The following is a 15,103-nucleotide window of genomic DNA, read 5'->3' as shown; positions in this document are numbered from 1 at the left end:
CTATGGGACTAGGATGCAACCTGTAAAGAGAGGTCCTCCTAGGCCCCCTGTCAGAGCAGGAGTCTAGGAGGCCACTGCTAATGGTAGGGTGTAAGGGCTGTGAGGGCTTATGAGACTCTAAGTACAGTGTTTAAGGAAATTCATGAGGAGTTATTTCAAATATGCCTTTTGCCTCAGAAATGGTCTCCTAAGTGGGAAAAATATTAGTCACATAAATTCCTCAGTGAGGTTAAAAATAAATCTATCATTTACTGGATGTGAGGGAAAAAAGTCAATAAAGAGTAACTATTCTAATGATAGTAAATCTGCAAAGAAACATGGTTCCGATGGCTTGTTGTTTTTTGTTAGCTATTAAGTTTATTTAACAGAAAAACAAATTCAGTTGAAGATCATTCATTAAGATAAGCAGAATTAACAATAATTCATTAAACATTCTTTGAAGATGGTCCTATTTTACTACTATTACCTTCCCCATATCTGAGAGATTCATGAGTAAGTCTTGGAAGAGAGCACGTATTTCCTTTAATTCGATAAAACATTCAGTCAAATAATAAAACAGGTGCTATTATTTTGTTTTGGGTTAATGACATGTAAGCTAGACTTTGCCATAAGACTCTGTTCTAGTCTCTTATAATTTGGTTTAGAATGTCAAACATTTTGACTGTTTCAACAACCCATTAAGTGCTTTGCAAAATGACAAAACATTCTATATATGACTTAATTAATATCTACTCCAGTTATACACAACACATCATGCTCAAGATCTAGATTTATTTGAAAACATTTAGTCCAGTTTATATTAATGCAGAAAAGTCACATCTAATAAACCACAATTGTAGCAGAGACAAAATAATTGTGTTCTGTCATATTTCCACACAAATATAATTTGATATTTAATTAAAGGATGGTAAATCACAATCATATGTAAATAAAATATCCTCTCAGTAGTAGTAAGAACCTCTTTTGAGTATGTAGGGTCTTCTGGGTTTATTCTCATACAGTTGCCGTTTCAGAATGTAAGGAATTTTCCTCTTTATAACTTCTTCCTTTTCATTTTTGTCATTTCCACTATCAAGAACCTCTTCCTGAATCAACTGAAAGATAGACCAAATATGAATGAAACCTACATGCATAAAGTCTTCTATTTCAGAGTATTTGTCTACCTTTTATCTCATTTGCTATTCAGACAGTAAGATATATGTGGATGAGATGTATGAGGTTCAAAACAATTAAATGTTTTGCCCAAGAACAGGTGGCTATCAAGTGGCTGAGACAGGATGAGAACATGATTTTTTCTGATTCTCTGTTCAGTGCTCTTAGCTCATCAGGCCAGCCTTTAAAATTTTGTTTCTATATTTGTCAAGGCCATATATTAATACCTCCAAATGAAGGAACACACTTCTTATAACTTTGAGTATTTTTCTTTAATTTATGATAGACCAAAAGATGGAAATATATCATAAATCACAACAAATACAAAGTTTTGAGTCTAGTAAACCAGGTTTGGCCTCAAAGGTCAATAGAATTTTATATTCAATTAAGTTAATTACTGATTTGACTTGAAAGCCATTCTAAAGATCTATTTCTCAGTCATAGAGAGAGGAATGCTTGTTCTGCTTACTGTGAAAGCTCTGTTTAAATGGTAAAGATCTTTAGATTGTGCTGCTTAATATTAATCATTGAAAGCAAGTTCACATTCAAAAACTTGAGTTAATCTCTATGCAGAATCTTGTCTAATACCTCATCAAATATGCTGCATTCTAAAATTAGTTCCAAACACTTTTTCTGATAGTACTGTTCTGATTCAAATGTTCCACTGGCATAAAATATTTAGGAACTCTTTCCAGAGTTTTGCACATGATTTACACAAAATTTTTTAAAAAATCAATGCTCAATGTAAGAACTATATTCATATCCGTGAATGTCTTCTAAACTTTGGGGTGACTATAACTAATACTGACAGAAGAGTAAGTTTTTAATCATAATCTGTATGCATTGAATCGTATCACAAGCACTTTATTTCAACCCACAGCTGTTCAATTTCATAGAAGGAAAAACAGCTACTGTAAGACAATCTAGTTTCTTAATCTTTTGTTTCTCTGTGCACATCGTCTGTAATTGTACTACACTCTGAATAATACTATCATTTTATTTTAAATCACTCAACAACGTTTAAAATAGCAAAAGTTTTAATCTATGTGCACCTGATTTATCTGTATTATAGTTTATTGAGGGTTTATTTTTTTTCCTGGATAAACAGCACATAATTGATATTTCCCTATGTTAAAATTAGTATTTTTCAAATTTTATTGATGTAATTTGTGTGTGTGTGTGTGTGTGTGTGTGTGTGTGTGTGTGTGGTAGGCGGGCCTCCCACTGTTGTGGCCTCTCCCGTTGCGGAGCACAGGCTCCGGACGCGCAGGCTCAGCGGCCACGGCTCACGGGCCCAGCCGCTCCGCGGCATGTGGGATCTTCCCGGACCGGGGCACGAATCCGTGTCCCCTGAATCGGCAGGTGGATTCTCAACCACTGCACCACCAGGGAAGCCCTTGATGTAATATTTTAAAGAGAAAATAATTTAGCTGGAATTGGAATTAAGGGATAAACAGTCCAGCAAGAAAAATTAAAACTAGCTTTTTTTTTTTTTAAATCTGGAAAATATCATTTTGTTTACAAGTTAGAATAAATACTAGAAGTTCTGTATTTCATTTCCTCTTTTCCACAGGGTATCTCTGAGACAGTGTGTTATAGAGATTGTTATATTAGCAGGAAAGGCATCCTCAAACCCTCAGATCCCCAGTGTTGGTATAAGCCCAGAATATGAAACATGAAGCAAATTTCTCTTAGGGGTTAATATGAAAGAAATATTTCCCTTGTAGGGAAAATTTTAAAATTTTCTTCTTATTTTTTCTTAAAGCATTTTCATTTCTCTTTTCTCTTCCAAAAATTTCCAAACCAAAGGTGGTGAGTCACCAGTGTAGTATTTAATAGAACTGATACATCCAGTCTTTTGTGGTAGTTCTGGATAATGAAATTTGGCTGTACTAGCCATAGTGGACCTCGTTTAGCTTCTAAGGATGATTGAAATCCACAATCCACACATTCAATTAATATAGAAATCTGTACATATCCTTATCATTCTGGTTTTATTTGTCTAACATATTCAAATAAAACTGGAACCTTTTGTGTTCTGTGTTTGTTTATAAATAAACACACATGACTTACGTGTTTCTAAGAAAACATTTTGAGTTTCCTAAATTTCTTAGGCATGCCACCACCACCACCAAAAACTGCCTAACCATGCCATCCACAATAAAAGCATATGTATCAAATCTGCCCTAAGACAGATCCCCCATTTAAGACCAAAGAAAAGATATTTCGCTAAACTCCAAATATTTGCAGGACACTGACGATCTGAAGGAATGTTAACCTCAACACATGGTTTATTCTTCCTTAATATTTGTAAGTCTTCCTGTTATGATAATGATCAGGATTTTAAAAATCAGTAAAAATGAGAGTTAACTAGTATAACCACAATCATATTCATATTTTGTTTTTGTTTACCTCCCAGTGTTGAAAGGCCCTGCTGTGACAGATTTTTCGGAGCTGGTATATTGTCAGCATTGCTTCCAAGCTAAAGCCATCTAAGGTAGTGGGAAATTTCCTTCTTGTAATAAGCTCCTCCTCAGGAAACTCTCCTGTTTCCTCGGCTTGGCTGTTCAGGTTATTTATAAGACTGCAAACATTCAGCAGGCTCATTTTCCAAGAGGGAGCACTTGCTTTACTGATCTGAAATGTAGAAAGAAATAGTTAATGCAATTAAAATTTGTGTTGTAAGAGTTAGAAATAAATTTCTATTGTGCTAAGCCATTACCTTTTAAGATCTAATTGTTAGACTAGCCAAATAAAAACACTGCTATTAATTAGTAACTTCATATCACAAAGTTGAATAGTGTCGATACTTCATATCCTCTATTTACCAAATGCAATAAAGTTAATACACATAAACACACACATACATGAGCAAAGCAAGAAAGAAAATAGAAATTACAGTAAGTAGAAATACATAAATATATACATATACATCACAGGTGAAAATATTAAAAATACCACTCTCTCCTTATTACACTTCAGTTTAGTGTCTAATGGAACAGTGGCCAAGGTGATACTAATAGATTTGGATAATTACAGTAGTGTGAGACCACGAATCTATTCCACACATTAAAAGTGGTCACAGGTAGCATCACAGCTGATCAATTTATTTATTTGAAAATTATGATATTTTCTAAAATATCCTTTTCTAATAAGATCTTGTCTGAAACCATTATTACCATAATTAACAACTTCCTCATTTGCCAATTTTTGGAGAAACTAAGTGGGAAATAACTTATAAAACTTAACAAGCATCTCAAAGGACACAGATGAAGAAAAGCATGAATTTTTTCTAAAGAACATAAAAAAATTTTTTTCGAATGACCACAAATCTGTGATGAGAAGATTCAAAAATATTAGTATCAATTTTATTGGTGTCAATTCTCTCTAAATTATTCTCCAAATGCAATGCAATTCCAAATCAAAGTTCCAATTTGGAAAATATGGGGAGATTGGAAGTTTAGAGGAGGGAGTGTAGCAAAACAATTATGACGTTCATTTGGAAGTATGAATATGTGACAACTAAGAAGACTTAGAAAAATAAAAAGGTAATGAAGAAGGACTTACTCTACCGGATATTAAAATGTATCTTAAAGCTGCAGTAATCAAAGAGTGAATTAATAGAGCAAGGATAAATATAAAATTCAACAAAAGAGAATATAATGTCCAAAATTTGATCCAAGTAAATATGACTGAAGAGCGTATAGCAAAGTTTGCATTTGAAGTCCTTGGGACAGTTGGCTATGGGGAAATCTGGATTTAGATCTAGTTATAACTTTTATTGACATATTATAGTCTAACAATATCCAGATGGGTTAAATATGGTAAAAATAAAAATATGTAAAAAAAAATAAAATAAAAATAAAATAAAAATATGTAAATATATAGAACTTATTTTATAAATTTGGAAAAATATTGTTAAGCAAATATCCAAACCAGAATCCATAAAGGAAAATATAATTTTAAATACATAAATGTGTAAATTATCTCTCAAAAATTAACAGCCTGAACTAAAATCAAAAGCAAGACATACTGTAAAAGCTGCCACAAAATGTTAATATACTTAACACAGGTGGAGCTCTTCCAAAAGAAACTGGTGAATGCCTCAATTAAAAAAAAAAAAAAAAAACAAACACTTTGAAAGTGTTAGACCTCAGATAAATACTATGAGCAGAGAAGTCACAGAATCGCTATCAAAGAAGAAATATGGAACAGAAATATGTGGAATGATGTTCAACTTGGCTACTATCAGATCAGAAGACCCTAAAAAGTATAAGTACACTTGATGTACTTATGAGGATATGGAGAAACAGACACTTTCTCTTCTAAATATTTGTTGGTCTGAGTATATATTGGTATAATTTTTTGAGAGGTGTTTTGGCAATATGTATTAAAATTGTAAATGTGCATACCCTTTGCTTAAGGTTTTACCTTAGGGACATGCAAATCTGTGAGTACAAAAATATTCACTATAATGTTTTCAATCAGTTTGGAAATACATTCAACTATGCCCCTCGAATGTGATTATCATCCTGTTCTTGAATTTTTCTGCTATGGGAAACTCAGAGGCAGCATATGCTCCACTGTGTGGCAGCAACGCCTTAGGTCTTGCCATTTAATGGGCTGCTACAATTTTACATTCGGAAAGCTCTTTAGAGATCATCCGATTGAGTGTTTTCCTTAGAACACTAGCTCTGTACTCACTGTTTTTAAAAAGGAGTTCCACTGTCAAGTGAATTGGAAAACTGGAGTCTAAAGGAAATTTAAAGGCTTCTTGAATGTAGATATCCCCAGAGCTTTTTACTTGCAAATATTCATTGTAACTTTTCAACAGTGCTAACATAATATCCAATGCTCCCCAAACTAATTGACCATATAATGCTTTCTTCATAAAGTATCTGTCGGGACTTGTGTTGTCTGATTATATTTTTGGATGAGGAAACTGAGTAAAGCATTTTGTTCTCTTCTGCTAGTTAAAACAGTCACTACATCACTCACTAGTATAATACTATTTAATATCACCTTAGCCCCTGTCATAATTTGGAAGCACCACATAGAGGGCACTTGTGACCATAGGATGTCTAAATAGACATGTATTTAAGAACATTTCTTATAAGGTTTAAATAGTTCACTCAAGAAAATGACAAAGACTCTGTCTTCGATGAAATCTGAATTAGGATCCTCTGAGCCCTCTTCTTGACGAGGTCCGAACCTTGGGCTCTGTCCTCGGTCTACTTAGTCCAGTTTTAGCAAGAATCCTTCTGAGTCAAGTTAGTAAAAATGTCCCACCGTTGAGACCTGATCATCCTAGGATTCTATTGAGTTGTCTAGCAAGAATCCTCCTAAATTTAGTGTTTCCTCAGTAATTTTCCATACAATGATCCACCCCAACCCTGTTCCTTGGCTGTAAATCCACACTTGTCCTTGTCGTATTTGGAGTTGAGCCTGTTCTTTGCAAAACCATAGTTCCTCTTGAATAAAGTCTTCCTTGCTATCTTTAACAAGTGTCATGAATAATTTTCTTTAACAATAAACATTCTTATTTATTAAATTATTTTACATAAATGTCTATAGTAGACCTAAGCCTATAGGTAAGAAATTTAGAATATTGTCTTCTCTTGCTTTTCAAATGAGGAAAACAAGAATATTTGTGGTTCTTACTTAGCATTATTTGATTAAACTCCTAATACTGAATAAGATCCTGGTCAAATTTTGGTTTCCTTAATTAAATGGGACCTAATCTATATTACTAATGGTCACTGTCTATTATATACTGAACTCAAATGTATTACAAGCATTTGAATTGGTGAATTCATAGTGAATTCAAGTATTTCACCTAAGTAAAAGTGAAGTCATCTGTGGTAGAGCCCTGAAGTTCTTAGAGCTGAATACAAAATGTAACGGCTAGTAATAAATCCTAGACTCTTATTGTTAGTACATAAATATTTACTAAACTCTTACTGTATTCAAGGCATTGAATTTGATTATAGAAAATTATATCATTCCAGCAGCTTTTTGAGAGCCTAAAGAAAACATACTCTTTTCTTCAAAGTTCTCTTTCTTAATAAAACTATACCAAAGCACTACCACTGGTAAAAGAGAGTTGTATTGTGAGAACAAATTTCTTTATCTTCCCCTTCTCTTCAAGCTTTGGAATCTCTCTTGGCCTTCTGTTGCTTAAGAGTATTTCTACATTAGTATTTCAATGTCTAAATAGTTTTACTTTAAAATTGAAATTACCTTTAGAGTGGAAAGAAGAAAACTGAAGCTTTCTGAAGCTTTTAATAATGGAGTTATACCAATATCAAATACTATTCTTTGAAAATTTTAGATACAGTATTTTGTTTAAAATGGTCAAAAGTTTAGAGTTTTCATTTGCATAGAACACTACACACACCAAAAACTAATTGAATCACAGAGAAATAAGTGATAGTAGTTTTATAAAAAATAAGAAATGAGCTTTATGTTCCCATCCTAGCAGGAAAATTGGGATAATTATGCTTCTGGGTGCTTCCTCATCATAGTCTGTATTTTACTTATTTTAAGTAAAAGAGGAAGCAATGGGATTCAATTTTTCTTCCATGATCTGTTTTAGAGATATATCCCATGACTGAATGAAAGCGGTATATGTTATTCTGTCTATACTTTTGCTACGTATTTCTCTTAAGAATAAAACTAAACCACTTCATATATTGAAATTGTTTTTCCCTTGCAGCATCTTGGCCAGGGAAGGAATCATAACCTCTACTCCCACAATTTTGCAAAGTAGCTGGCAATCTCCACACCATATCACATTTTGGAGATTATGTAGGACCTTTATTTGTCTACATAAACTTGAAATCGTAGAGGTAAAATCTCTACCAAGACACTAAGGCATACTAATCTGTTCCGTTTTTCAAAACAGACTATTGACTTCACTTGTTTTCCTATTTATGAGTTGAAGTGATTATAGCCATTGCTATTCTGACTGAGTATTAAACAAAGGATCCTTTATCATAAGGTTAAATATATTTGTTCACTGAGTTTTAATGACTAAATGAAATTTGATCATTCTTGATAGGAAACCCACCAAATTATGGTAGAATTTGGTTTCAATGTGTTCAACTTTTGTAGATCTGGGCAATTGTGGAAATATATAGCTGCTTAAATTTTCCCCAAATGCCTTTTAGGGACCAGAGTAGAAACCGTCTCTGTTAGCTCTGAGATAACAGTGACCCACATTCTCATACACACACAGAAATGGCTATTACCCCTTCACACCCACTATTGAACATAATTCTCCTTCTATGCTAGGGGTTGTTGCACCTGGAACATGCTCATCAAATTAGGGAAGAGAAGGCTGAGGTGGCAGAAGGAGTCCTGAGCATTTACTTTCTTACCACAGCGCCTGTGGTAAGCGCCTCAGCATTACAACAGTGATTGCACCGGGCGACTGCCTCACCTCAAGATACGTTTTTCTTTGAGAAACATCTTTTGGTTGGGAACCCTGTTCTCTAACTCTACATTTAGATACACACTGATTAAATCACTCTGGGTAAATCAAGATTGTGTGGTAGAGTGGTAACTGGGTATCTTTTAATTGAGTTTTATTCCTAGGTACAGGATGGAATCTAAAAACCTTGCTTTCAACACCCCAAGAGAGGAATAATAAGGTCCAGTACAAAGTTTCACCTGATTCAGTAAAAACAATAAGCAGGTACCAATAACACTTCTGTTATGAGGAGAATTTAAATCCAGGTGTGGACTTAATGTAAATGTCTAGGAGATCATAAACTCCAACCCCAACATTTAAAAATAAGGAAACAAAGGCAAGCAATGTTAACTAACCCCCTTGCTTAAGATCAAATAGTTCATAAGTCACAGTTGTGGGATTAGATCTCAAGGCTTCTGTTTGCCAGTCTATTGCTCTTTACTCTCTACCACATTTCTTTCATGGGTTTCATGAACTTTAATTCTTACTTTAGGAACTACACTTCACTCTCCCCAATAGTACAAGAAAGGCAAAAATATCACTTAATTTTCATTTATGTATTTATCTTGAGGCCAATATACCTTTCATCATACACAATGTGACTGGAATGGAAAGAGGGGTTTTAAAAATACATTTGCATGTCCACATAAATAATATGTTACTACTTAATTAAATTTGCAATATAGTGATTGATACACTATACAGTATCAATACAGTTTCTTTCCCTGTCACATCAACACCCTTAAGTCCTTTGAACTTAAGGAAAAGTTTCCCCATAAAGGAAATGCCTCCCAATGAACTTTTCAGTCTCAATAGGAAGTTATTACTATAGGAAAAGGACACCATGTTTATAATGAGAGTTCATATGTTTTTCAGTCCTTAGTTTAAAAAAAAAGAAAAAGTTACCTTTGATGTATGCATATTGGTCAATAAATCTGCTTCTAACGCTTTCATTTCCTCTTCTGAATCTGAGTAAAATCAAAACCACATGTTTACTGTATAATCACATATCATGTAATTATATTATAACCTAGAGATTTAAGATTAGTCTCAAAAAACTTTGTCTTAGAAGTTTATTGTCTTTGCTATGTATTCATTCTCCTTAGAATAACATTCAGAAAAAAAAATTATAGTTTTACTTTAGGCTAACAGAATAGAATAATAGAAGCACTTTTAAAAAAATAAACACATGATTTTAAGCCAGGAGAGCTATTGATGATTTGGAGTTGTTTAATCACCGAATCTCATTATTAAAAAGAAACCCTGATTATATGATATAATAAAGATTTCATCAAATATGCTGGATAATTTTTACATACATAGAATATATATGTATTGATATTTTAAAAACAACATAATGAAAAGGTATGTATAAGATTTTTTTGAAGATAAAAACAAAGGAAATTGCTTGTTGATAATTTTAGAATAAGAAAGACACTGAGATTTGTTTAATTTGAGATGCTATTTTACAAAACACACTTTGAAAGATTTGTTTCTCTACTTTAAACAAGGATTTAGAATCGCATGTACTTAGCAATTTTATCACAGGCTATTAAGGAAATTGTTTAAGCAAAAGTGGAATTGTCCATCAATACATGTACAAGAGTGTGGAAAATGGATTTCTGATGTTTTTTTAGAATATTCTTTCCAGTTTCCAATAATGAATATTTCACAGAGAATAAAAATTTAGAAAATACTGTAAGGTAATAGAAATAAAGTTATAGAACACTAAACTGAGTTAATTCATAAAATCATAGCAGGAGTTTGAATTAAACATTTCAGTGTCATATTTATGATATAACAGTATAAAACAGGCTAAATATTTTTTGCTGCATTTATCCCTTGTTTTTTTTTTCCACCTTGATGTGATCATTCAATTATTTTCCAACATTAGATAGAACATATTGCAATCACTATAATATTTCATATCACTCTTTTAAATTTAAATCTTATTTTCAAGGTGAGCTATTGATAGATATTTGACAATGTATGGTTTCTTCTTAACTATCACATGCAAAATACTCTACAGGGAAATAATTTTTATCAATATAAGAATGACAATTTTCCAGTTACATTCTGTATCAACTTAAATGACATGCAAAAAAATAGTTAAATTAATAATACATCTATTTGTCACACAGAAAAGTTATATAAAATGTATTCTTAAAAGAGCTTGGTATTTTGTGTATTTTTCTAGAAATAATTTTCTACAAATAATGCTTTATTCATTTATTCATTAAACATCAATTTTCACTTTGTTATCTTAATATACACACAATTAAGAAAATAATTTTTGAGAGGGAGAAGCCACCATGTCCTAAGAGAGTGAATGAGGAAGAGATAAAACATTTCAGATGCAATCAGTTTTAATTATGGGTTTGCACTTTGACAGGCACCACTCCTGTACTTCTCATTAGAGTGTGACCAGCTTGATTTAAGTTTCACATGTTTTTTTTTTTCTAGCGGTTACATTGCAAAGGGGAACATGAAGTGTTTCATTGAAATCGTTTTATTACCTTGCAGATTTAAAAAGGAAAACGAAATCTTTCAGTTCTTGTAATCATAAAACAGAGAAAGAAAATATCCAGCTTCTATCACTAAAAAGAAAATCCAGAATGAGGGAGAAACTCTTCTCCCTGGATACATTAACGTTAAGTGGAAACACACAGTAAAAATGGAAAAAGAAATCACTTCAGGGAGTTGTGAAATGCAGCTGAGCTTACCTGAGCACAGACTCCAGGAGCTGAAAGCCAGGAGTATCATGCACACCAGTTGGATTTTCATTCCTGCCATCATCTTCTTGAGCCTTCTAGCAAGCCCAGTCCATAAACGTCAGAGACAGGCTGAAGGGGGCTCTCCAGTGCTTCCTCTTGCCTCCAGCTGAGTTTGGAAGTGACTGAACTATGAGAGATGCTTTGACCATTCCCTATGTGTGTGTGTATATATACATATATATATATATATATATATATATGTATATATATATATGCAGGGGATGATGTCATGAGTATACAGGGATTATCTCTTCAGGATGTGCCCTTCATTTCCATCCCTCCCCTCCACTCCCCACTTCCTCCTCCCTTTCTTCTTTGTCCCCCTGACACCTCTCCCCCACTTCTGAACCTCCAGTAACAGCGACATCTTCCCTAATTGGCACTGCTGCTCCAGATTTCTGACACACAGGAGTCATTCAAAAGCAATTCCATACAGAGCATACCGGAAAAGAACTTCCAGTACCATTCTTTCCCCATTTCCTCTTATTCTCTGACTCTGAGAAGTTGTCATTTTGATTTTGTGAAGCATGAGATCTGTTATTTCTAATATAATCAAAATCTCCAGGATGAATGCCTAAAATCAGTAATTCTTTAGGTTTGGAAGTTCTTAAAGAGTCAGGATTCTTTTCTGGTAACCCATACTTTTGATCAAGTGTTTTGTGGTTTCAGGACTGATAAGGTCTTAGACAATACATGCTAGAAGAAGAAAGCAAGTGGAAGATAAGCAGAAAATCAGTTATAATATTGGGTTAAGCAGAAGAATTTAGAGAAAGGAGAGAGCATCAATTTTAAGAAAAGAGACTAGTAGCTCTAAGCAATAGGGTATTATTTCCTAACAAATTGAAAAGTCTATTTTAAGTAACTGAAAGCTTGACTGAATTATGTATTCTGATTTATGGTTGAGTGTCTTAGAAAGACAATTTCATGTTTACAAAACCCAACTATAATTTATTTATGTGTTAGCAGGCAGAAATATGTATTATTGTATCACTGATTGCTGTTTTCTGATACTTTCCTCGTTTTCTGTCTGCATCGCTCTGCTACTTTAGATTCATTCTTGCTGCCCCATCCTATTCAGTCTATAATCCCCTTTTCACTGGTTTTCGCCATTGCATCAGATTTCTTCCCCTTGTGCGACCATTGCGCACGGGCCCAGCCGTTCCGCGGCATGTGGGATCCTCCCAGACCGGGGCACGAACCCGTGTCCCCTGCATCGGCAGGCGGACTCTCAACCACTGCGCCACCAGGGAAGCCCCACCAGTCACATTCTTAAGTCCGCATCTTCACATATTTCATGAGTTACAATGACACTCATTCCCTCTCCCGGGTTCTCAAAAGAAAATTGCTCAAAATGTTTTCTGGAGTGAAGTTTTCTTCTTGCATTAACTATTTCAGGATACATGGCATGACTGGAAAAGATGGTGCTGTTAGAAATGTTGAATATTCGAAGGTAAATGTGTCTGAGACTTGTTCACTTCTTAAACATATCAACCAGATAGTAACAATCGAGAAAAGAAGTCTGGATTGATTTCTACAGAGAGTTGATTTATATCATATGGTATATGTCTATGGAACCGACTTCTCCATTTTACCCTACACCTAAGAAGAGGGGCTAATTCCAAACATGTAATAATAATTTAAAATAGCAAGGAATCATTCATGTAACTTAATGTTTAAGAATTTAACAAGGGCTGATATTTTTTTACTTCTTTTAGCTTGTTTTACAGACTTACATACCACACAGCATTGAACACGACTCACTTGAGGAAAGTTTTCTATGTAAAGGGTAATTAATCGGCAAAGAAATTTGAAATATGTACTCTCCATTTTTGCCTTTCTGCCACTAGGGGGCGCAATAGATATTTAAAAGGTTTTTTATCTTAACTTGACTGATCACATCAGAATTCTGAGCATTTATGCTTACTTTCTTCTCATGATCAGAGCATCTTTGTGACAGAATCCTTCAAAGCCACTTTAATGAAGAAGTCAAGAAATTATATATTCTTTGCGTGATATTTAAATTAGTTGTTTTATGAGCTTTTGACATGCAAATACAAAGAATAATCTTTTAAAATGTGTGATAGCAGCCTAATGGTAAAAAGAAAGTGTGAGTCCTATTTTTCTCAACTGATTTCTTTAATACATGAAGCTCGGGGAAATGTTGATAAAATTTATTCTTAATTAATTAGAAAGAAAGGGGGAGAATTAATAGTGGGAATTCATTTTGTTTTAAATATATCACTTCATTAGCTGTCAATGTAGAAATGATAAGCCTGAAAGAATTGGGGGCAATGTGTTAGCAAATGTCAAATGATTGAAAATCAGATAGATGCTATACACTATTTTTTCTTTTGGGAGAAAAAGAAGATGTGTAACTTTTATGGTAAAATTATGATATAGATAAACTTTATCTGACCTCTAAATGGTATTTTTAAAAACATCTGTTACACCTTTGCTTTTCTGCTCCAATGCCTTCGAGCTATAGAAAAGCCAATTAAACAATTTGTTTTAAGAGACAGTAAGCTAATGTGTGGATATTTGCCTTTAAATGTATTTCAGGAAGTACTTCAATGATGCCTTTTATGCAGGATTTCAGGCACCTTTCTGTGGAGATGGGTGAAATATCTTTATTCTAAAGGCTTTATGCCTAAAATCCTTCTAATTTTTATTTAGCTCTTAAAATACTAATGAAGAGTTTGAACATTACCCTTGGACGATCTTCACGTGTTGGCCTTCTAGCTTGCAGTCACCATGAAGCAGCTAACTCTGAATAGGTTTTATCTTTTTATCTATCTAAATAGGTTTATCTGGGTACCTGTAGGTTACATTTCTACTGTAGGTAGATTTCTGAGCTTCTACTGTGACTTAAATGAGACTTTTGCTAGCTAATTACTTTAAAAAAATCAACAGAGATGCCTGAAATATTGGCAATTAGAAAGAGTGGTCTGTGAACATATTTAATTTGGAGATGGAAAGGTCAAAACCTATTTGATAAATAGTGTGTCTTCAGTTTCAGATGATTTCTTCCTGTACCTTTGGAGGCTTCATCATCCCATTTATATACAGCTTCCTGGACACGCCAATCTTTTTATACCGTAATACCAAAAACTTACCCTGTGGTGTTTCTACCGTCTGGAATCTGCCCTCCTTCCCTTTGACCACTCTGTCTCTCACTTTCTGACTTATCTTTAATTTTTAAAAGATTCTATTTTAGGCCTATTCAAGGTCAACCTTTCCAAGTTTGAATCCTAAAAGTTTCATCTACTTCTACTCTTCCCAGTGTCTGCTAGCCACTTGCGGTAAACTGAAGGGGAGCAGAAGGTGCCACCCCCAAATATGCCTCTTTGGCATATCGATTACTTGAGCTGGTTATTTTTAAGACACAGCCAAGGCAAGAGAAGCTCTGAAAACAGAGTAGAAGTTACCCTTTTATAAGGGAGCTTTACATTAATAAGGGGAATCTCTGTTTGAAAGGGTATCTCCCTCACTATATTATACCTGGAAGAGAAGGATGACTAAATCTCTGAAAACTCACCTCAGTGGAGAAGGCTCTGACTCTGTAAAGATCATACCCTGGTTTACTGTGCTTTGCCTGATAATCTCCCATTAACAGGCCTTCCCCAAGCCCCTCCCCAAAAACCTTTCTTTTGTCTTTACCTAAAGATGGTGTTTAAGGTGGTGGGTTGGACCATTTTGGGGAACCACT

The 15,103-nt window shown here is 34.0% G+C and overlaps 1 protein-coding gene across 1 annotated transcript; it reads right to left on the bottom strand.

Moving 5' to 3' along the window:
- Positions 1-346: 346 nt before the first annotated feature.
- On the bottom strand, positions 347-11,571 carry NTS (neurotensin). The gene is made up of 4 exons (XM_059080907.2): positions 11,347-11,571; positions 9,530-9,591; positions 3,565-3,789; positions 347-1,094 (listed from the first exon to the last, which is right to left on the bottom strand). The coding sequence occupies exons 1-4, from the start codon at positions 11,417-11,419 to the stop codon at positions 942-944; spliced, it is 513 nt and encodes a 170-aa protein (XP_058936890.1). The 5' UTR covers positions 11,420-11,571; the 3' UTR covers positions 347-941.
- Between the last annotated feature and the right edge of the window lie 3,532 nt (positions 11,572-15,103).

This window comes from Kogia breviceps, chromosome 12 (assembly GCF_026419965.1).
Source record: "Kogia breviceps isolate mKogBre1 chromosome 12, mKogBre1 haplotype 1, whole genome shotgun sequence".
Classification (NCBI taxonomy): Eukaryota; Metazoa; Chordata; class Mammalia; order Artiodactyla; family Physeteridae; genus Kogia; species Kogia breviceps.
Note: the sequence above shows the minus strand (reverse complement) of the source record. Positions and strands in the feature narration are given on the sequence as shown.